General features: G+C 32.2%; 2 protein-coding genes and 1 non-coding gene across 3 annotated transcripts; 2 read left to right on the top strand and 1 right to left on the bottom strand.

Annotated features, from left to right (window-relative positions):
• The first annotated feature begins 469 nt into the window (after positions 1 to 469).
• LOC126658941 (small nucleolar RNA R71) lies at positions 470 to 576 on the top strand. Its single transcript, XR_007634506.1, has one exon. It is a non-coding gene; the product is annotated as a small nucleolar RNA R71 (small nucleolar RNA).
• A 7045-nt stretch (positions 577 to 7621) lies between these two features.
• On the top strand, positions 7622 to 11810 carry LOC126656520 (putative F-box/FBD/LRR-repeat protein At4g03220). Its single transcript, XM_050351103.1, has 3 exons — positions 7622 to 8769; positions 9681 to 9854; positions 11475 to 11810. The coding sequence occupies exons 1-3, from the start codon at positions 7762 to 7764 to the stop codon at positions 11775 to 11777; spliced, it is 1485 nt and encodes a 494-aa protein (XP_050207060.1). The 5' UTR covers positions 7622 to 7761; the 3' UTR covers positions 11778 to 11810.
• A 6446-nt stretch (positions 11811 to 18256) lies between these two features.
• On the bottom strand, positions 18257 to 19417 carry LOC126657036 (uncharacterized mitochondrial protein AtMg00810-like). The gene is made up of 2 exons (XM_050351657.1): positions 19291 to 19417; positions 18257 to 19209 (listed from the first exon to the last, which is right to left on the bottom strand). Exons 1-2 carry the CDS (start codon positions 19415 to 19417, stop codon positions 18257 to 18259), a joined length of 1080 nt encoding a protein of 359 aa, XP_050207614.1.
• Positions 19418 to 24541: the final 5124 nt, after the last annotated feature.

Below are 24541 nucleotides of genomic sequence, written 5' to 3'. Positions count from 1 at the left end.
ATGATTCCTCCACCCCGGATTGTAGGTGTTGGAATATGGGTCGTTGCCTTGCCTTTGCCCATTAACATAGTTGACTTGCTCATTTGAGTTTTGATGTAGAACGGGACAATCCATTCCCGAATGATCATGCCCATCACAAGTCTCACAACTCATTTGAACTACCGCAAGTTGAGCATTCCTTTGACTAGCTTGTTGTTTATACATCTGGACTTGTGCTAGAAGTGTCACGTTTTTGGCTTTCATTACTTCAAATTCTTGGGTTTGCTCGAGGGTCATCATACCCTTTTAAGGCGGTTTCCTTAACCGCTTGGTTGACCAAGAACAACTATTCATAGCGAGCTCTTCTAGCAAATTATTGGCCTCATCATAAGTCTTCTTCATAAGTGATCCTCCTGATGCCGCATCAATAGTTGCCCGTGTACGCTCATTGGTACCGTTGTAGAAAATAGAGACAAGATGCTCTCTCTCTAGATGATGATGCAGACAATTTGTTTGAAGCTCCTTGAAGCGTTCCCAAGCTTGGTATAGAGATTCGCCATGTAATTGGAGAAAATCTATAATTTCCTTGGTCATCCTCGCCGTCTTGCCCATATAGAAGTACTTATTTAAAAAAGCTTGTGCATATTGCTTCCATGTTGTGATTGAGGTACTTGGAAGTGATTGAATCCAATTCCTCGCCTTATCCCTTAAAGAGAAAGGGAAAAGACGAAGCTTGATTTAATCCTCCATCACATTATGGATTTTGAATGTGTTGCACACCTCCGTGAATTTTGAAAGATGAGCGTTTGGATCCTCGCTTTCCAACCCATAAAATTGGCAACAACTTTCAAGTAGTTGAATCGTTTCCGGCTTGATTTCAAAGTTGTTAGCAAGGATAGGAGGTGCAAAACATCCATAGTTGGTGTTGTCGACATTGGGTAAGAAGAAATCTCCCAAGGTACGTCTTTGTGGATGAGGAACAACCCTTTCGTTTGTCCTATTCAGAGCTAGGTCATCACGTGGTGGTGGTGGAATAACCCCATCATGATTCAACGGAGGGTTGAGGTCGTCCTCCATTGTTTTGGATTTTCGAGCTGTTTTTCGGATGCTTCTTTCGAAGGACGTTAGGTTTGACTGAAACGGTTCTAGCGGTTGTTTGGCTCGTCGTGTATTAGGCATACACTAACCAAAACCCCTGCGCAAACACAAACAAGAAAACCAACGTAAATTCCAATAACAATAAATTCACAAGGTAATAAAAAGAAATATCTGAAAATAAAACTAACTCAATTAAGAATAAGATACTCTTAATTAATTTAATCGCAATTGCTCCCCGGCAACGGCGCCAAAAACCTGTTTGCAAATAATCGCAAGTATACGATATCGCGCAAGTAATATAACTTGGAAGACCAAGTATCGATCCCACAGAAGCAATGGATTAAACAACTAATTTAGATTACTCTTTAATTGGCTAGCTAGAAGAATCAATTGGATTTTGTAACTCAAATTAAATCTAAAGTAAATTAACTCAAATATGTAAACTAGTATAAACTAAAAACAAGTAAATAGATTAAGGTTTAAACAATAATGATAAAGAGCTCAAAGATTGATAATTCCAAATAAAATAGTAAAAGAATGGATTAAGACTTATTAGTGATCTTATCATGAATCGAGCTATTCTAGTGCACCGAATCCCGCCCTCTCAAGCCTCAAAGATTCGAATAAAATCACAACCTAATTAACTAACCAATTATTAACTTGCTCTCACAATATTAAATATGAATTAAATAATCAAATTGTAATTATGAAGCAAACTCAACGACTACCTAAATTCCAACCCGCTCTCACGGTGTTTTCCTCTAAGTTCTTAATTACCTATGTCTATTTAATTGACCATCTCTCAATTAATTAATTAAACACAAAATCATGAACTAAACGATCAATTCAATTCAAGCATTTGTTGTAGTAATTAAAACATGATTTACTCACTTAAGAAATCCTAATCCAATTCGAAAACTAATCTAAATGTCCATATCAACCCTCAAACAAGGAATTTAGTTACTCATGCTTAAGTTTAAATTAAACAAAGAAGAAGATGAAGAATTAAACATAATTAAAACAATAAATACCGGAGTTGTCAATTTCGGAAGAATCGTCTTGATTAAACATGAAATTTTCACAATCGTACTTTGCATAAACTAATTATAAACTACTTATAAACTGCTGGAAAAAGAAGCTAAAACGCTATTTTAATGAGAACTAAAATATAACTAATGTAATCTAATGTGTTAATCTAGTCTATTACAAGGTCTTTATATAGTGGAGGAAGCTCTGGAATCTTCTAAGTCGTTTTACAAATCGAATTTGTAATAGGAGTTTCGGTTGAAGTCGGAAGAGGAAATTAAGTCCAAGTCCAAGTCTGATTAGGCAAATTAAACCTATGTCTCGTTTGAAACTGGAATTCCCATTCGAGACATAGGAAAAATAGCTATGGTACGTTCGTCCTTCTCCTTCTCGTTCGAGAATCAGAGTTTCCGAGAGCTTTTCTCTTTTCTTTCTTCCTTGGTTCGAACGAACCTTTCCAATTTTCTCTTGAGTCTCGTTCGAGAATCTCTTTCTCGTTCGAGACTCAAACTTTTCTTCATGGGTCTCGTTCGAAATTGCTTATTTCGAACGAGACTTTAGCTCTTCTGCACAAGGTACTTTCGAACCTTGGTGATAACGTTCGAACCTTTCTTCACAAGGTCAATTACTTCGTCCGCAAGCTATGGTTTTAACTCCAATGCTTAATCCATCATCAATTTAGCTCCAAATACTTGATTTTCACATAATTTCCAGAAACACTAACAAACACTATTAAACATATAAAACGCCAAATAATGTATGTAATTAATACTAAACATGATAAAAACCGAGTATAATCGATCCTAATTATAGGAGTAAAATACTCCTATCAGTGTCAAGAGCCGTTGAAGATCTGCTGATCTGGCATGTATCGCGGGCGCAACATGAAGCATCACAGGCGCGAAAGGCACAATCTCAGCAAAAGTATTTTGTTTGTTTATGCTTTTGTGATTGATTGTTTTGGATATAAACATAAACTCATTTGCAATGTTTCAAGGTCAATGATTTCCGCACCTTGAAACAACAAACACTCAACTTAAATTACATTTGTTTTGTTGTAGTTTTGGAGTAAGCTTGTAAACTCCTAATCGTTGTAGGTTCTTGATTAGCCTTAGAAAATCAAGTATGAGTTAGAGTTTAGCTTTGAGAAAACTCAACTCTTGTAAGTTAGAGATTAGCTTTAGAAAATCTCATAGTTGGTGTTTAGCTATAAAGCACTAAGTTTAGAGTTAGCTTGGAAAACTCTTTGTGAATTCCTTTTAGTGGATTCTAAATCTCAATCTTTGATTGAGTAGTGGAGTAGGATCGATTTGTGATGCGAACCACTCTAAATCTCTTGTGTCAATCCTCTAAATTCTAAACCTCTTTTAAATTCTTATTTTCGCTGTAAAGAATTTTAATCTTCTGATTCATAACTCAAAAACCGGTTTGCCATATCCCAAAGGGTCTTTCAAAGAGCATCTGCTCCTCAACGAGGAGTTAATCTAATTCTCCCTTGAGGAGCAGATCTGCTCCTCGCTGGAGGAGTACTGCTCCTGGCCGGACGAGGAGCAGCTGCTCCTCCTCAGACATTTAAAAAAATAATTTTTTTATTTTAACTAATTTAAAATAATTAATTTTTTTTTGATTTAATGGAGAAGATTGTTTCTTTTATATAAATTTTCACATTAAAAATTACTTAGATTATTTGATAAATATGAAGAATCTGTTTTAAATATTATCCAAATGAAAAGAGTTTAATTTAATTTTTAGGATGCAATTGAAAATTAAAAATTCGAAATAGAGTAAAATTGAAAAAAATCGTTACGTCGGGATAGAATTGAAAACCAAAACAATGGTCAGGGATTTTTTTCAGCCCATTAGCCTTTAATATTTATTACATGGATTTTGACATTTTTACATTTGAAGTTTTTGTCAGTTTTAGTATAAATACAAAATCGACATAAAATCAACAATATGTAATAAACTAACTAATTAAATTTTTCAATCTTTTATACATTAATTTTTATTTTTTTCAAATTGTTTAAATTTAGTTTTTATTTTTTTTATTTCACATATAATGTGGTTTTTTGTTAATGTTTAAATGAAATAAATATCAACATAAGATCAACACAAAATTAACATTGTAACATTACAATAATTTAATATCATTATTGTCTTCTTTACCGATGCTAAAATCAACAAAATATCAAACGAAAATCAACACAATTCAAATACTGTGACATTTATAATAGTTCAACATCATTATTTGTCTTCTTCCCAAATGCTAACATATCATTATCCAGTCTCAGTTTTATTTTTATTTTTTTTGTTTATTTTACGGACGATGTTATCTTATTTGTCAATGTTAAAATTAAGAAAATATCAACTGATTATCAACACAATATCAACATAAAATCAACAACACTGTAACATTATAATAATTCAGAAATCAATTATCATCAACAAATAGTGCTGCAGAATAAAAAACATGCAGAAATACAACCAAACACAGTAAAAATACAGAAATAACAGAATTTAATTTCATAAAATTATTTTATGTTCATAAAAAGTAGTATTACATTCTTTAAAATAATCTTTATACATGTTTAATGGTGAAAAATCAATGTTATTTAAAAACAGTTCCAAAAAAAATTGTAGATCTGAAACATAGAAGAAGAAGAAGATCTATGAATCTTTTTGCCTCGAAATCTGATCATATGCCTTTAATAAACTTCTTAAAATCGTTAAAACTTCTATTAAAGACCAAATCATAATTGTCACAAGTAATATATAAAAACATTAAAGATTTGTGAATCGAAATCCGAGCAATAAAATTTTATTTTGCCTTTTGAATTTGACCAAAAATCTATTAAAGCCAAACTCTGACTTTAAAAAAAACACTGAACTTGAAAGTTTAACTCGTTTTACCCTTCGGATGAGCTGTCAGATTCTCAATTGGAGCATTATATACAAATTAAAGATGAGGTGGCGGAATGTTTTTGAACAATTTGAAGTTGAAGCGATAGAACAATAAACAATGCCAGGTTTATGATGTTTTTTTTTTTCAAAACCATAAATTTAGTCTTAATTGATCTTTAGCATAAGGTACAAATAAGTCTTTCAACTTTGATGAAAGAATATTTATGCCCTTAAACTCTAACTCGGTTCAATCTAATCCTTAAACTTATGAAATTTGTGCAAATAAGCCCTTATCCTAATAGAAAAATAAACAAAGTTAGTCTAAAGGGTCGAGTTGCAGCAATTTTAGAGGTTTAGTGGTCACAAACGTGCAATACGCTGATGCACGAACGTGCAGTCAGTCTTCGAAGGGGGACTTTCATTTGGGCTTTTCAGGGCCCTAACGCGACGCAAAAATTTGATTTTGGACAGTTTCAAGTCTTGTAATCAATCGCTATTCGATTGAATTTTAAAACGTAAACTAGAACGTTTAATAGGTTTAAAAGAACCTAGATGTTTGAGGATAGTTGGGTTATTAAAATAATCTTATGTTTTAATAAAGCCCTACATTAATCAAAGTGATTAATGTTAAAACGACTATAAGTCATACCGAGAACGACATTATAAATTGAATGAGAAGTTCAGTTAGAATAATTTATAGACGGAAATAGTCTAAAGTCTATACGTCTCTATGTATTGAGTAAAGTTAGGAGTTCAATATCTAATAATGTTTTGACGTGTGAATTCCAACTAGATGTAACGAGTGTCGATCAGCCAAGTCAAGACATTAGGGTGTTTGACTAGTGGGCTACGAGGAGCATATGCTTTGGGAGATATCTGTTTTGTGAGTTTACTTTGTGGTTTTTAGTTTTGAATATTTATATTTAAACTGTTTTTAAATAACAAATCGCACTAGTATGATTATTCTATGAAAGATCCGTTGGAACAAACTTCCTATTGGTTGTCAGTAGGACTGTGTGATCACCAGTAGTACGATAGATACGAGACTGTGTCTGACATAGGAGTCAGTTAAGTCATTGGGCGTTGGAAGTGCTAGCGATCCTGACTTAACAGTCTGAGACGGATAAACGGTTACGGTCACAGTTAACACTGTGATGGCAGTTTTACGGTTATGGTCCAGACACCGGCTTAGATGGTAGTGATTCAGTTCACGGTCTAAGGCGCATGTTGTGTAGGTTGAGACTCATACAATAGTCTGCTTTGCAGGGTTTCATCTGGATCAAGTAATTGGTAATATTTTATATATAAGAATGTTTTATATATATGCGATATGAATATTCAGCTGTAAATGTGTAGGCTCACTCAGAAATATTTATATTTCTGACCTCCCTAGTGATTTTCCTTTCAGGTTATCAAGTACGAGGTCGGGCTTCCATAATAATTCCGGAAGTTGTCGTCTGTATCTGTAGAGCTGCAAGTAGTGAAGTACCAGAAAGTCTGTCTTTTTGATTTCAGTAGTTCAACCTATTTGATAAACTCTAATTTGAACTACTGTATAAGATATATGTTTTAAAACTGCGTGTTTTCTAAAATGCTTTAACCAGGTGTTTGAGAGATACAATGGTTTCATATTTTTTAGCATTTTAGCATTGTATTGGAAGCAGAGTAGGTACGTCATAAGAGATTAATTTTTGCGCTCCGATTTCTTAAAATATAATTATGATTTTGTGAACGCGTTTTAAGAAACGGTTTTAAAGTGTTCCCGCAATGAGATTACGAACCTTTATATGTTTTTAAACGCGAAAAATTTGTAAGGGTTTTAGGCTTACTACGGGTTTCGGAGCAATCACTCCCATTCCCTAGCGCCGATCTCAGCTCACGTTTCGGGTGGAAATCGGGTAGTGACAGGTTATACCAAATTAAAATTTAAAAATATAATTTTTTTTTATAAATGTTCAAGGCGCACGCCTTTTGCTCAAGGGTATATATGCACCTTTTACAAATGTAATTGAAAATTTAAACTATTATAAATATAATGAGTAATTAATATTTGTTGTTAAAAGATAATGAGTAATTCATTATTTCAATAAGTAAATATTTTTTGCTAATAATTTTTTGGATTTAATTAGACCGGTTGCTTGGATTGGCTTTGTGAGCAGAGCGGGGTTCGGGAGCCGCTCGCCCAAGCTTATCAATAAAAGTTTCTATAAAGTAGAAAAATTAAATAATAATTAGTAATATATTATTTTTAATTTAAATTTTCCACGTCATTAAACTATAAATTAGTAACGACAAATACTTTTTATTGATTGAACATGACATTTAATTACGCTACGTGTCATGCATTTAATAAATGTTCATAATCCTACGTGACGAACTAATTTCACACAAGTATTTCTCTGACAGTTATGCAAACAAAAAGTACATAACACGACAGATATACATATATCAACAAAATAAAAATTTGCAAAATTAGGTTATATTTGAAGAGAAATTCTTCAAATCATGCTAATATTGAAAAATTTGATGAAAATTGATTAGATTTGTATTTTGATGATTAAGCCAATTGTAAAAAATAAAAATTATTATTTCCAATAATTCATTTTATTAACGTGAAACCTGAAACTAACTCTAACGCTCTTCTCGTTCATACATTACCATAGTCCATAGCTTGATGCAATGTTTGAAACATTCAAACCCACAAAATGTAAACATTCTCACATAACGTAACTAAACGAAACAGTTAATACTATTCTGATGGAAACAAGATCTACAAAGCGAATTCGGAAGCTCGTCCCGGAAGAAAATTGTGATGATATCGACCGGATCAGTGATCTTCCTGACGCTATTCTCCATCACATCCTGCTACTTCTTCCTATCAAATCCATCGCTAAAACTAGCTCGTTATCGAAACGATGGAGATCGCTTTGGTACTCGTTTCCTGATCTCGACTTTACCACAGTAAACACTACTACTACTCAAACCAAAAGTTCTCTACCCATAGATTTCGTTTCTCAGGTTTTAGCGCTCCGTGATAAGCATTCTCATCTTCGAACTCTTCGATTCTTCGCTCATTTGAGCTTTTCGGGTCTGAACAGATTGATCCGCAGTGCAATTAGAAACAATGTGCAAGAACTTGATGTCGAAGTAGCAACCGAAGATTATTTCAATTTCCCTCGATGGGTGATTACAAGTCAATCCTTACGAATTCTGAATATAAAATCGCGATATCCGGGTTTCAGATTGCTTCCTTCTTCTGTAATGATCGACGGGTTTCAGTCTCTACAAACACTCTCACTCACTCTCGTAATATTATACGATCAGCCCTCACTCGTGGATTTGTTCACAGAATCGTCCTTCCTTCGTCTCAAGAAACTGAAACTCGACGCTTGTTTCGGGTTGAAACATCTCAAGATCGGCTGTCGAGCACTCGAAGATGTAGCTATTGAGAATTGCTATCAGCTTCAAAGTTTAGAGATTTCGTGTGGGAGATTGGATAGACTGAGAGTTGCAAGCTGTTTTGATGCATATCAAGAGAAGAGTTGGATCAAACTGAATGCACCAAAACTTAAGAGTGTGATTTGGGATTATAATGCAATTACTGGTAGCAGTTTTATAGAAAAATTGACCTCTTTAATTGAAGCTTCTGTTGGTTTTTATTTGGTTGATGAAGATGTGAGTGTGGAAGAGCATCGGAGTGTCTGTGATCTCTTATGTGGATTCTCTAATGCTCACACTTTGACCCTCAAAAGCCAATGTGTAGAGGTACTACTAATTCCTTGCTTAACTTCTACTATAACTCACAAAATTATTAGGAGAACCCGGTTTTTTTTAGTCAAAACCCGAAAGCGAAAGTTATAAGATAGATTTTAGCGTCCATATCGCTACTGATTGATAGGATTTTCAATATCGGTGATTCGAATAGTAGAACATTGAAAGTCAAGTGTTTCAAATTATAACAATTTTAAATTTATGTTTAAATTATAAAACAAGTAATAATTCATGATTTTATTATATGGCTAATAGGCTGAAAAACTATAAACGTTTTTTTTCAATAGCACCCTAATCTTATAAAACGGTAAACTTTACCCTATTTTATATTTTTGACTTTCAATAGCACTCTAAATTGGAGAAAATAGATAATTTTATTCATATAAGGATGAAAATATTCAAAGTAACTAAATTTAAGGGCCATATCATACTTTTTTTTATTTAGACAAATTCAAACAAGCCCTTTAACTTAAAAAGAACTCAAATTATAAGTCCTAAATAAAAGAGTTCAATTGACGATTTAGAGTGCTATTGAAAAGTCAAAAATACGAAATAGGGTAAAATTGCCCGTTTTAGAAGGTCGGGGGTACTATTGAAAGTCAAGAATACGAAATAGGGTAAAATTGGCCGTTTTAGAAGGTCGGAGTGCTATTGAAAATCAAAAATACGAAATAGGGTAAAATTGCCTATTTTACAAGGTTGGGGTGCTATTGTAAAAAAAAAAAAGTCGGTAGTTTTTCAAACTATTAACCTTATTATATTAAATTATTTCATTTATAAGATACAGTTTTTATTTTGATTGAAACTATTGTGAATCCATCTAATCAACTGTTTGAAGGTATATGTTAAATATTATAAAGATGCAAGGATGCATGGGAATAACATATAGGCTGTTATTTTGGCAGATTTTATCCAACAGGAAGCATGTTCTGCATCCATTTAAAAATCTAAAAAATCTGGAGTTGCATACTGCTTTCAACAAAAGCATTGTCCCCGGACTGGCCTCTTTGTTCAGAAGCTCTCCTGCATTGCATACACTTATTCTCAACATAATCAACGATTACAAGGTTGAAAAGAGAGTGAGTACTATCACTTCCCATCTTTATTTATGCTGCATTTATATGAAAAGAAAACACAGAAACATAAAATGAAAACACCAATACACAGACTACATTTATATTCTAAAAACTTTAACTTGTTTGTCAAATATATTAATTTTTTTTAATTCTTGTCAGTTTGGTTTATCATTTTTTTGATATGTGATTTCTTTTAAGCTATATGGCATGACATTGTATAAGCCAATAAAGTTAAATTCTTTACACATAGACATTCAAAATTGTGCCACGTGAACAACTCCAAACTGGTCGACGTTACTATATATATTCGGTAAATATTAGAAAGATGATGGACCAGCCTGACAATATTTAAATATTATGGTATATTTTACAAATAAACTCAGTTGTGTAGATAAACTTATTTTATCTTAAATTTAAAATTTTGAATTTATGGAGTTTTAGAAGTATTTTTCTGTAAACAGAAGCACAATGTTGAAATAAAAACTTTGAAAAGTTTCCATGCTACATAGCTAAGAAATAATTTTGAACGGCTTAGTTAATATTTTTGAAATATTCGTTTCCCTAAACTCTTAAAAAATCAAGTAATGATACTTCTCGTCTCATTGAAGAATTTATCATAAACTATTATGTTATCTATCATTATAATTAAAAGTTAAAATAAATTAACATATCTATATTCATGATGAAATTGATAAATATATTATAAAAAAATTCATAATTTAGCCTAGCAATTTGCATTTTGAATCAATCGTATATTAACAGAAAACAAAAGATATAGACTCTAATTGATATCAATAAGTTACAATACAATAACATAATTTTTTTTATAATAAATTAGTTTGACAAAAAAAAAGATCCATAAATGTTTTATAAGAACGTAATAAATTTGATACAATTGTGTACATATTATGATTTTATATAGAATTAACCCTTATTTGGGTTAATTTCATATAAAATCATTATCTTTACATATAATCACGTCTTTTAAAAAGTGTCAAATAAAATCACCAACTTTCATTTTTTTGTAAATCTATCATCCATGAGTAAACTTCGATGTCTTTTTCCTCCCAAATAAATGTTTTAATCTGACTAATGTCCTATTAATACACAAAATACATTCCTCTTACTTTTTTCTTGTTGATTTCGGTTGTCGAGTTAATAAATATCCACCGAATTTTCACATTCGTGGTACATTTGCAAAAAAATAAAAGGTTGTGATTTTATTTGACACTTTTTAAAGAACGTGATTAAAATGAAAAAACATGTAAAGGTGGTGATTTTATATGGAATTAGCCCTCGTTTTAAATTTTAATGAGTTATTTTCAAATTACCGACTGATTTACCATAAAAGTATTTTAAGGCACTACAAGATATTTAATTTTTATTAAATAAACTCAGCATGTTTTTCTGTTTGTTGTTTGCATAAAATTTATCAGTTAAAATTTTTATATTTTTTATTTGTTGTTTGTATAAATTACTTAACCAAATTGACAAAATTTTAATATAAGACATATATATACTTTTCAAGTTCCTTATATTTTGAATATGTCAATTCATTTTGAGTTTTTAAATCCATACATTTGCTTGGTCCTTTATTTTCTAACTTCTCTTTATCTTTTATAGCAATGGAATAGGGATTTGTGGGATCTGAGTAGCACAAAGGAAGAGATGTATTGGGAATCTCAAATCCATTCATTGGAGCCATTTTTAAGTAATCTGAAGGTAGTCAAAATTGATGGGTTTTTAGAATGTGAGAATGAAGTTAGTTTGGCAAAGTTTTTGCTAAAGCATGGGAAATATTTGCAAGAAATGACTCTTTGCACAGCACATTGCCATTATAGAGATTCACTTCGACGACAAAAAGTTCGCTCTCAAATGATGGGATTTTCTTGGGCTTCTTCTAATGCTAAAATTGCATTTCAATGAATTTTTTTGTTCAATCCCAAATATATTAAATTAGTTTGTTGTGTTTCTTTGACATCATTAATGTAAAAAAAAAAAAAATATAAGTTTGTCCGAACTACTCTGGATGCTTATCTATATCGAATAGAGTAGAGAATCTGTACTAAAATTACAACTTAAAGTTTTTGGCAACCTAAAAAGTGTATGCTTAATTAATATGCTTAAATGTATAAAAAATCTACAACTTTCGCGTATTTTTAGTATTTAACACGAACTTTTAATTTTGGCGTAAAAATACATGAACTATCAAATTTATGCATATAAGACCAAGCTTGCATTTTTTTCAAAAAGATGCCGTTTTAAGGCAGAAACGGTGCCATTTTAGGGGAGAAACGGTATCGTTTTATGCCCAAAATGATGTTCGTGTTATTATTGCAAAAATCAGACAGTTAGTGTATTTTTGTGCCAAAATTAAAAGTTCATGTTAAATATCAAAAACACGCGAAAGTTTGTGATTTTTTTATGCATTTAAGCCTAATTAATATTTACTTCTTTTGCTTTTCTTTTTTGGATGAATTTTAAAAAGATCAACTAAAGATATAAAAAAAAGTCCTAAAAAAATTACCATAAATCATTATGATAATATTAAACAATCTTAACATCTGAATACGGAATTTTCCGAATAAGATAAAAATAAAAATGAAAAGAAGAATCAATACATAACCACCTTACAAAAACTAAAATAAATCAAAGATTGCTGGGTATTCTAAATTTATAACGCAGCAAAATTTAAAAATTTATTGAAAAAATCTAAACCAAATGTTACTCGACAGATGGACATAGTTGTATATTTATAACTAATCGAATGGCGAATTCACATCAATTTTGATGGAAGGAAGAGAGGTGGTTCACTCCGGTGACACCTTGCCTCGAACTTTTAGTATTTTGCGAATTGAAACCTTTTTAAAAGAACGATCCTCTATGGGTATCCACACAAACAGACTTCTTTCAAATTAAGTGTTTGTGTGCTAACACCTTTTGCTTCTCAAAACAATTTCGAGCTTAATGTGATATATCATGATGTGTGTTTGTGATTTTAAAATTTAAAAAATGCATACCTTAAGCCCTAGACTTAAATGTGTATAAACATACAACACATCTAGGATTGAATCAAAAAACGTGTTTTTTAATCCTATTGAAACACTACATGTTTAACAAATTTACAATTTTATATATATCGAAATTCATTTAAATAAATATAATTAATAATCATAATTATCTTCATAAGATAATACTTCAAAGATAAATCTTATCTTTTATTAATAGGAATTTCAATTAATTAACAGTTATATATATTTAAAATAATATTTATTTTTAAATAATAACTAATAATTAAATTTATATAATATAATTATAATTAAGATAACATTTTAGCTTAAAATAAATTAATAATTAATTATATACTTCCTCCGTCCCAAAATAATAGTCTACTTTTCTTTTTTTCATAAAGTTTAATAAATACAATTAATACTCTAACTTTTCACAACTTTATAGGAAAGTTTGCAAAAATACCTATAACACTAAAAATATTTGTCAAAATTACCTCAAAAACTGAAAGTTTACAAACATATCTAAAATTTAAAATATTTATTTTTTTACTCCGCCGTTTATTTTTTTACTCCGTAGTTTCAAACAGTTGTAAAAAACACAATCTGAAACTGTTTTACAAAACGTTTCAAATACAATTTCTAATAAAGTTTCAAACAGTTTCAAAAATAAAAAAACAATTTGAAACTGTTTTATAAACCATTTCAAAGACAGTTTCTAATTGAGTTTCAAACGGTTTATAATAGTTTTTAAAAAATAATTTGGAACCGTTTCAAAAAACTGTTTCTATTACAGTTTCAAAATGTTTCAAAAAGTTTTTGAATTGATATTTTTGAAACCGTTTCAAACAGTTTAAAAAAACATAGCATTTTTATAAATTTTCAGAGTAAAAAAATAAATTTTCGGTGTAAAAAATTAATTTTCAAAAGAAAAGGTAAGAAATATTTTTTCAAAAAACGAAGTATCTTTATAAATATTTTTAAAGAAGAAGTATTCTGTGCAAATTCTTCAACTTTATATTCATTTGTTTATTATACTTTTATTTAAATGTTATGATTAATTTTTTTTAGTGCTAATGGCATTAAACTGTAAACTTTAAATGAGAACAATATGAAAAATCAACACTTTAAAGTGTCCTCACGTCGTGAGGATGTGAAAGCCGGCCTCAAACATGATTCCGACGTGTTTCCGACTCAATTACGACCTAATTTCACATACCCATCAACACCACAACTCATAAAAACATCAAAAACGCACAATCTAAGCTTAAAACGAATCAAATAAGTGAATTTGATACGGTTTTACCGAAACCTTAACCCGAGACAGCAACTGAACCCTAATTTCAACAACAAAACATTGATTCTTACCTTCAATTGATGCTCTAAGATGGTAGATAATCGTTTCCTCTTTCCAACGCAATAAAAATCGCTCAATCCGAGTCCAAATGAAGAAACTGCAATCGATCGAAGTTTGACGGTGAAGAACGAAAATGAAAAAGAGTTTGATACATCTGAAAGAGAATTTGCTGAAATGAGTTCATATTTTAGGCCATATATACTTTGGATAAAGGGCTCTGTTGGTTCCCTATCTTTAGCTTTCAAACAACTAACTTTTATATCTTTTTTTGTACGTTTTAGTCCACTGATCACTTAACCGTTTTAACTCGACTACTTATGTATTATTCTATCCAAATAAATAATACTACTCCGACATCTTATTAATTTACATTCTGATAAATCCTTTTAATTTATTCTCAGCCAAAATACTTGCATTTTCCAATCCGAGACATAAATTCCACTTTTTCTATTTTCTTGTTCATTTCTTTTAATATCCTAGTTTCTCACTTTAACCAACGCCGATATCCAAATTGTTTTATTCAAATCCTTAAACATAAACGTCCTACTTGATATTTTTGCAACTTCGGTCCCTCTTTGCAGGACACGTTGCACTAAACAGCACCTGAACTTACAGTGTATTACATTCTTCCCTACTTATAAAAATTCGTCCTCGAATTTTTATACAACTTTCTTATTTATTATGATTAATCAATATCCTTAATGATTATAGTCTTTACTAGACATGGACGATTTCCAAATAACACTCGAAACTTGATTCATTCGTACTTCCCATTCATCTATCATATCCTTAATCCATCACCCTTTACTTGTCTCATATCGTACTATTTCATCAATCGTTAGAGGATTATCATGTATCTATAGTATCTTAATCCACAAATTGATTAATGGTCCTATCTTCTTCTTTTGTACTCTTATTATTTCAGGCCATGACGTCCTAAACCTCACGTCTAAAGAATATTCGATCCTAATTCACTATTCCTCGGTTACGTAGTACTACTTTTTAAACCCTTACTATACTCATATTTTTGATAAGATCTTCATTTCCCATTCCTTTATACTTTCGATGTTCCTTCGAGATTCACTCACAGCTTGGCCTCGAGCATTCTACTGTTGTTACAGAGTTATGGTCTAGGTATACTTATATACAAAACATCCTTCTTTGAAAAACGTTCCGATCGTCTTTGAAAATCAAACAAAACGACTGAGTTGCAAATTTCACGTTTTTAAACATTAGCATAATTGTGCATTAGGGTGATGACGTCTCTCATCCCCAAAAAGTTGCCACAACTCACCTTTTTGTCTGATCAGAATGCACATGATGCATGTTCTATCGGTGCGTTTATTCATTGATCATTCTCTTTTTTAATTATGTATGTAGTGATACATTCCTATCAATGCCGTGGCATTCATATATTTTTATATCGGGTCCAGGCACAATTATGCTTTCAAAATCATTCAAACAAACTTCCGTAATATCATACGTACTAGTCCATCTATCGATATATACAAAAGCTGTTAACATAAACAGCATCACAACGATCATACTATATCATGTAGCCTAACCATAGACATACACAAAATAGCAGGTATAAACATATACGAGACATTTAAAACTCTGCTATACTAGGCCACGACTGATCACCGTATACTACTGCAGCGCTAAGGGAACTCGTACTTTGTGCAAGCCCAAGGCATAAAAGAGAATGTTTGTGTGATCCGACTCTAGTAACCTGAAAGGGGTAAACATCAACGGGGTCATACTATGCTGAGTGAGTTTACACATTACTAAAGGTATTACATAAAATAACATCGCATTTAAAACAAAACATATAAAAATGAACATATAGTATAATTCAAGTATTTGATCCGATCGAAACCCTAATCCCGAGACCAACCTGGACTAGGGTAGAATTCTTAATCATAGCGAGCAAATATGATTTCTTAAATCCTTTTGGTAAGGTGCCGAGATAGTTCAAATGAGTTTAACCTTACCAAGTGGTACTGTCCGAGATAGTTCAACCAAATTACATCGGCACTATTTTTTATATCCAAACGATTGATCGGTACGAGTCCCGGAATAGTTCAACCATGGTGACTCAGTAGATACAAGTCGCGGGATACCTGACCTTGTATCTAAACAAACAAGGAGAGTACTCTACAAAGCTATGGAGACTAAGTCTATGACTTACCCGAACACTGGTGATCATATAGCCTATTGACATCCAATAGGTATCTCGTTTCCTCGGATCATATACTAGTTTTGACAATCTATGTAATCGATATTCCATACACAAACTCATATATAGCAATAAAATACTATAGTAGGCGATGTAGTTTAATATTCATACTTATCATATAAAAACTAGCTATTGCATAATAATACACAAGAGTAAAGTGTTACTCACAACAATCGCTATCCAATCAAATGATACACCAGTATGTCAATCAATGCGTCCTTGGATGTCCTAACTGATCGATCTCGTAGTTCGTCGATACGTCTATTACATATCAAACCAAACGTACGTTTAATTCATACATGTGAACTAAAAGTCGACACCCTAAGTTGCAAACTTAAGTTAATACGATCTTATTCCTAATATGATTCTTGAATTCACTAACTCTTAATCGTACTCATATACCTAGCCAAACTAGTCGTCTTGTTCATCTTGTCGATCATCAAACACTTATTACATTCATTCCAAAACCCTAATCACAAACGTCATGTTCTATGTCCAAATTTCATGTTTTCGGAGTCCGTTAGTCAAGATCAAGCTAGAATACTCCGCGTCGGGTCTTAGGATCGCATTCCTGTCTCAAAAAAGGCTTGGCACATCATGCCAAGCCGTCTCCTCACGTCGTGAGGAATGTCCTTATGTCGTGAGGATGTCAAATTCGGCCCCAAACACAATTCCGACGTGTTTCCGACTCAATTCCAACCTAATTTCACATACCCATCAACACCACGACTCATACAAACATCAAAAACGCACAATCCAAGCTTAAAATGAATCATATACGCAAATTCGATACGGTTTTACCAAAATCTTAACCCTAGGCAGCAACTAAACCCTAATTTCAACAACCAAACATTGATTCTTACCTTGAATTTATGATCTAAGATGGTAGATAATCATTTTCTCTTTCCAACGCAATAAGAATCGCTCAATTTCGAGTTCGAACAAAGAAACCGCAATCGATCGAAGTTTGGGGGTATAGAACGGAATTGAAAACGAGTTTGATACATCTGGAAGTAAATTTGCTGAAATGAGTTCATGTTTTTACTTTGGCTAAAGGGCTCTCTTGGTTTCCTATCTTTAGCTTTCAAACAACTAACTTTTATATATATTTTTTATACGTTTTAGTCCATTGATCACTTAACTGTTTTAACTCTACTTCTTATGTATTATTTATATCTAAATAAATAATACTACTATGACATTTTATTAATTTATTTTCTGATAAATCCATTTAATTTATTCTCAGCTAAAATACTTACATTTTCCAATCGGAGACATAAATTCAGCTTTTCCTATTTTCTCATTCATTTCTTTTAATATCCTAATTTCTCACTTTAAGCAACGCCGATATCCAAATTTTCTTATTCAAATCCTTAAACATAAACGTCCTACTTGATATTTTTGCAACTCCGGTCCCTCTCTACAGGACGCGGTGCACTAAACGGCACCTGAACTTACATGGTATTACAGTTGATCAACAAATTGACTTTCAAATCTTTAATGAATCTTTAATATGATAAATGCACCGATAATTTGAGAGAAAACAAGAATCTTTATTGATCAAAATGAAATTGTGTGTTACAATGATAACTGCTCATAGTATCTGCTATTTATACTTGATCTTACTTAAGTTTAAGCTACAACTAAAACTGCTAGATTACAATTCCTCTAACAAACTAAATAATTACTTCTTGAGCTTTCAATGAGCTGTCAAACACACACCATTCCTATGAGCATCTGATGTGTCATTTCAACAATGCTGTCATGGCAGAATCAACATATATCTGTATCCCCCCCCCCCTCAAGGTGGAGCATATAGATCAAAGATGCCCAGCTTGGATAATGTTGAAGCAAAAGAATGAGGAGCAAGTGCCTTCGTGAATCCATCTGCAAGCTGATCAGTATTTGAAACTGGAAGCAAATGAATGAGATTGGATTGAAGTTTTTCCTTTACCACATGGTAGTTAATCTCAATATATTTTATTCTTTCGTGAAAAAAAAAATGATTCTTGGCAAGCTGAATAGCAGAATTACTGTCGCAGTATTGTTGAAAGGGAATAGGCACAGACTGGTGAAGGTCTTTAAAAAGATATGCCAACAATCGCAGTTCACAGGATAAGGCTGCAAGAGCTCTATATTCTGCCTCTGAGCTAGACCTTGAAACTGTTGATTGCTTTTTGGATCTCCAACAAATAAGAGATTTCCCAAGGAAAAAACAAACACCTGAGACTGATTTTCTAGAATCAGGACAAGTGGCCCAGTCAGCATCTGAGAATGCAGAGATGTGATTATTAGTAGAGACGTTGAAGAGAAGACCCTGGCCTGGAGATTTCTTCAAGTATCTAAGTACTCTGTGGGAAGCTTGTAGATGCAAAGTAGTAGGACAATCTAAGAATTGTGACAATTGTTGGACTGCAAAAGACAAATCTGGACGAGTATTGCATAAGTAAAGCAGTTTACTAACCAATTTTCTGTAGACTGTGTTATCTGAGAGGAGAGCAGAATCATCTTTCTGCAATATAGAAGAGATTATCATAGGAGTGTTGAGTGGTTTTGCAGCTAACAAACCAATTTCTTCTAAGAGGTCCATAGTGTATTTCCTCTGAGATAGACTAATACCAACAGCTGATTTAGCTACTTCAAAACCAAGGAAATATTTCAATTTTCCCAAGTCCTTAATGCTAAATATGGAATGTAGGAAATCCTTGATTTGATCAATGTCATTAATTGAGTTGCTAGCTAGGATAATGTCATCTACATCGATCAATAAAGAAATGATATTGGAGCCTGTTTATCTGGTGAACAAGGATGGATACGAAGAAGCCTGTTTAAAACCCTGAGAAAGTAGAGCAGTAGTTAACTTAGCATTCCACTGCCGACTAGGCTGCTTCAGACCATATAAAGACTTCTGCAATTTGCAGACTTTGCCAAAAGAAGTTTGAAAACCAGGTGGCAATTGCATGTAAACCTCCTCTTGAAGATCACCATGGAGGAATGTATTATTGATGTATAGTTGATGTGAGTACTAGTTATTTTTAGCAGCAAGAGCAAGAAGAACTCTAATGGTAGTCATCTTGGCTACTGGAGAAAAGGTGTCCTGATTAGTCAACACCTTCAGTTTGAGTATCTCCCTTGGCTACAAGTCTTGCTTTACATCTCTCTAGTGTACCATCAGACTTATATTTTATTCTATAAACCCATTTGCAGCCTATGGATTTTTTGTTCGCGAGAAAATTTGTGAGAGTCCATGTGTCATTCTTTTCAAGAGATTTAACCTCAATATCCATAGCTTCCTTCCAGCAAGAATGTTGGATAGCTTCATTATAACTCTTAGGTTCAACCATGTTGGTTATGCTAAGAGCAAAATGTTTTTGTTTAGAAGAGAGTTTATCAAAGGATAGAATAGTAGATATTGAGTGAGGACTGATATGTGTTTTGTTAGTGGATGATAGAGAATAACAAGCATAATCTTTGAGATATTGTGGCATTTGAGTTGTTCTAGATGATCTCCCGAGTTCAGGGAAATCACTAGAATTGAAAATGCTTGGGATGGTAGGATCAACATTAGAATTAGCTACTGTCCATGGAAGAGATGGGATGGTAGGTTCAGAAGGACAAGCTGGAATAGGTATTGAAGAGGAAGAAAATGAAGTTGGATAGTCAAAAGAAAGAAGATTAGAAGTATCATTTGAAAGAGAAGGAGAAGCTGACATGGTAGAATAAGGAAGGATGTGTTCATAGAAAAGCACATGCCTGGAGATTTTTTTTTTATGAATTAGATCATAAAGAATATAGCCTTTTCCTACCAAGAAAAATGGATTTTAAAGCTCTTTCATCAAATTTTATTCTCTGTACTGCATGAGTACTAAGAAAAGCTAGGCAACCAAAAACTTTTAGAGCATTATAATCAGGTTTTGTGTTATGTAGTAACTGATAAGGTTTTTTATTTGATATAACAGGAGGTGGAGTTATATTTATCAAGTAGGTTGCATGTAAAACACAATAATTTCAAAAGTGTAAAGGCAGGAAAGCTTGGAACCTGATTGCTCTAGCCAAATTCAAAATGTGCTGGTGCTTTCTTTCAACCACTCCATTTTGTTCTGGAGTGTAAGTGCAACTGGTTTGATGAATGATCCCATTTATGTAGTAGAGATCCTTGAAATCAAATTCAAGTCCATTAACTGACCTTATTACTTTGATTGGCTTTGAAAACTGATTAGCTCATATTGAACAAAATTCTGCAAATGAATTCTTGTATCACTTTTATTCTTCATCAAGAAAATCCATGTAAATCTAGAGCAATCATCCACAACAGTAAGAAAGAACCTATAACCATTGAATGACTTAGTTGACATTGACCCCCATATATCAACATGAACTAAATCAAAAATAGATTTGGTGGATGAACTGCTAACAAAATCCTTTGTTTTGCTAATTAGTGACAAATATCACAGATATCTACTGAATCAACAATGATTGTAGGATCTATTTTCTGAAGAGCCTTAAGTCTGATATTCGAGGGGTGTCCCATCCTGTCATGCCAAAGTTTTGCTTTTGACTTGTGACTATTATTTATTGCTGCTGCATTACATCTTTTCTATGATAGTCTATTGTTTTCCATCTGATAGAGTCCTTCTCTCTTATCAACTATATCAATCCTCTTCCAGGTGATCACATCCTGAATATAACATGTTTCATGATACAATATTAAGCATAAAGACTTATCTTCAATAAGCAACACTTGCTTATATTAGATTGAAATCCAAACTTGGAACATATAAGACATCATGTAGAATTAAATCTGCTGTTAACTCCATTATGCCTATATGTGTCTGGAATATGTTGACTAGTAGAAAGCTTGACACTGACATTTTCTACAAGGGTATTATCTTTAAAGAATGCAAAGTTGCATAATATATGATCTGTGGCTCTTGTGTCAAGAATCCAATTATTTTTATATGTTGAACTCTTGAGATAGCAGGAATAAAAAGTACCTTGACTTTCCTTGACTGGCTTAAACTTTGAAACCAAAGAATTAGCATGAGCTAATTATGGAGACTTAGATGAAGTAGGTTTAATTAGAGCCATAATCTTGTTATATTGATCAGGAGTAAAAGAAAATATCTTCCCATAAACAATGTTATCTCTAGTAAAGATGTTTTGATTGCTTTGTCCTTTATTAGAACTTGGTTTTTTCATTGTAATTATGCATAGATAAATTATCAATCGGAACTTGATTAACATAAGAATTCTCAATCTTATTTTCTCCTTTAAACCTGGATTGAAATCCAGGTGGATAGCCATGTTTTTTGTAACAAATATCTACTGAGTGGTTAGTCATTCCACAATGAGTGCACTGCTTCTGTCTGTTTTTCCAACCTCCAGAATAACCCCCTCTTTTGTATCCTCTGTATTGGTAATTGCCTCTTCCTGTTGTATAGCAAACATTTGATATATATTCATTGTTTTCATCAACATCAGATTCTGCTTTAGTCATATATACACTGGATTCACCAATGCTTATATTACCTTCTCCTGTTATCTGTCTTTCATGCTGAATTATCATAGCAATTACTTTGTTTATTGGTGGCAAAGGTTCCAACATCAATATCTGAATTATCACATTAGCAAAGCTACCATTCAGTCCTTTTAAGAACTTAATCACCTTATCATTTGATTGATACTGCTTAATCACATCCAACAAACCACATGAACACTTGGGTTACAGGTGCAAGTTGGCAAAGGTCTAATACTCAACAATTCATCCCATAAACATTTCAACTGTGTATAATATTCAGTTATTTACATTGCACTTTGTTTCAAGCCATAATGTTTTCCTTAATATCTCCCATTCTATATGCATCTCCTTGAGAAAACTTATCTTTAAGATCTAACCAAATTTCCAAAGCAATATCAAGATTTGATATACTTTCTGCTATGGTGGGAGAAACTGCTCTATAAAGCCAAAAGATTACTAAAATATTGCATCTTTCCATATACTATACATTTCATCATCCTTATCAGGCATAACAATGGATCCATCCACAAACTTATATTTGTTCTTAAAAATTAGTGACATATGCATCCACTGCTAAAATGCTTGCTTTCAGCGACAAATTTTTCCGTCGCTAAAAGCATAAAATCCGTCCGGGAAACATTTCCTGACGGATTCAATCCGTCGGCAAAATCCTCATCGCTAATTTTTTGGCGACGGATCAAAAAATTTGGCGACGGATTTTTCAGAAATTACCGACAGATTTTAGCGACGGATTTAAATTCGTCGCTAATTACCAACAGATTTTTAATCCGTCGCTAATTGGAAAAAAATAAAAAAAAATAAATCGTAAAAAGAAATTATTATTATCTAATCAGTCACACACCCGTCACGCTCCGTCACCCACCGGTCTCCCGTCGCCCTCCGTTACCCATCCATTATATCCATCACCCACTCGCAATTTTTACAAACTTCCCAGTAGGTCACCCATCCTTCCTATTGCTCCCACTCATTACTCTTTAACTTTGAAGTTCTCCCGTGCGTAGCTCCACCTGAACCAACTCAGCTTCTTGTTATATATATATATATATATATATATATATATATATATATATATATATATGTGTGTGTGTATATTTATATTCAAATGTAACTAAAAAATAACAAATATTTCCTCCCACAATTTAAGATAATTAAATTTTATAATTAATAGTTATTTTAAATAATTATTAATGAATAAATAAATAACAATGTTTTCAATATATTTCATAAATAACTATGTTATATTTAAATAATATTATATTTAATTAAAAAAAATTATTTTTTCTTAAATAATTATTTTCCTAAATAATTTTTTGATAAAAAATTTATTTAATTTTATAATTTTTTTTACGATTTTTTTTTATTTTTTTTTAAATTAGCGACAGATTTAAATTCGTCGCTAAAATCCGTCGGTAATTAGCGACGGATTTAAATTCGTCGCTAAAAACGGATTAGCGCTAAATCCATCAAAAATAATTGGCGGGAGTGTTCCCGCCAACTTCAGCGACGGATTTTGATTCAGAAATACCATGATAATTCATTGAGAATTTGAGAGAAAATGAGAATCTTTATTGATTAAAATGAAATTGTTTGTTACAATGATAACCGCTCATATCATCTGCTATTTATACTTGAACTTACTTAAGCTTAAGCTACAATTAAAACTACTAGATTACAACTCCTCTAACAAACTAAATAACTGCTTCTTAAGCTGTCAATGAGCTGTCAAACACACATGTGAGCATCTGATGTGACATTTCAACAATGCTGACATGGCAGAATCATTATATATCTGTATTAGAATAAACATTATCACGAAATTTGATTTTGTTTGCAGCCCAACTATCTCTTTTTCATGTTTATGTCAATAACAACTATTTGGTTTAGTCACTAAATTGAAGGGACTGGAATGATAAATTAACCAGAATTTCATATGTTAACTGACCAGGGACTAAAATGTTTAATTTATTTACTCATTATAAATAAAGGACTGTGTGGTGGCAGCTCTAGAGGGTGCTGCACACACAGTTGCAGGAATACATGCGGCCTTATATTGGAGGAAAATTTTGTTCTTATTTTACTATTTTTCATTTTAAATTCCTATGCAACCACTAATTACATTTTCATAGAAATCATGGAATTTCTATGTGATTTGATTGATTCAAACTAATTAATGTGATTATCTATTTAATCATGTTAATAACGATATATATGGACATGCACAAAGCAATAAACAATATCAACATACACAGGCTACAGATGATATACATATAATGTTAAAAATACTTTTAAACCTCTTTCTGGAGTGTCTGGTAATTGTCTGTCCGTATGGTTGGATGAACACAGAAGTTTCTCCTCTAGTTAATTTTGAAAGGGCTTTCAATTAAGTGGCTAAATAGAAAGTTGGTCAAAGAATAGGGAGGTATTCATAATTTTCTCTAAAAAATTATAATAACGGCTACTAGTTAGTTGAGTTAGTTAGTTAGTTAGTTAGTTAGCTCTATTAGTTTTCGCTCTTACATTCAAATTTCTTAATCTCTCTCTCCATTT

This window comes from Mercurialis annua, linkage group LG7 (genome assembly GCF_937616625.2).
Source record: "Mercurialis annua linkage group LG7, ddMerAnnu1.2, whole genome shotgun sequence".
NCBI lineage: Eukaryota > Viridiplantae > Streptophyta > Magnoliopsida > Malpighiales > Euphorbiaceae > Mercurialis > Mercurialis annua.
Note: the sequence above shows the minus strand (reverse complement) of the source record. Positions and strands in the feature narration are given on the sequence as shown.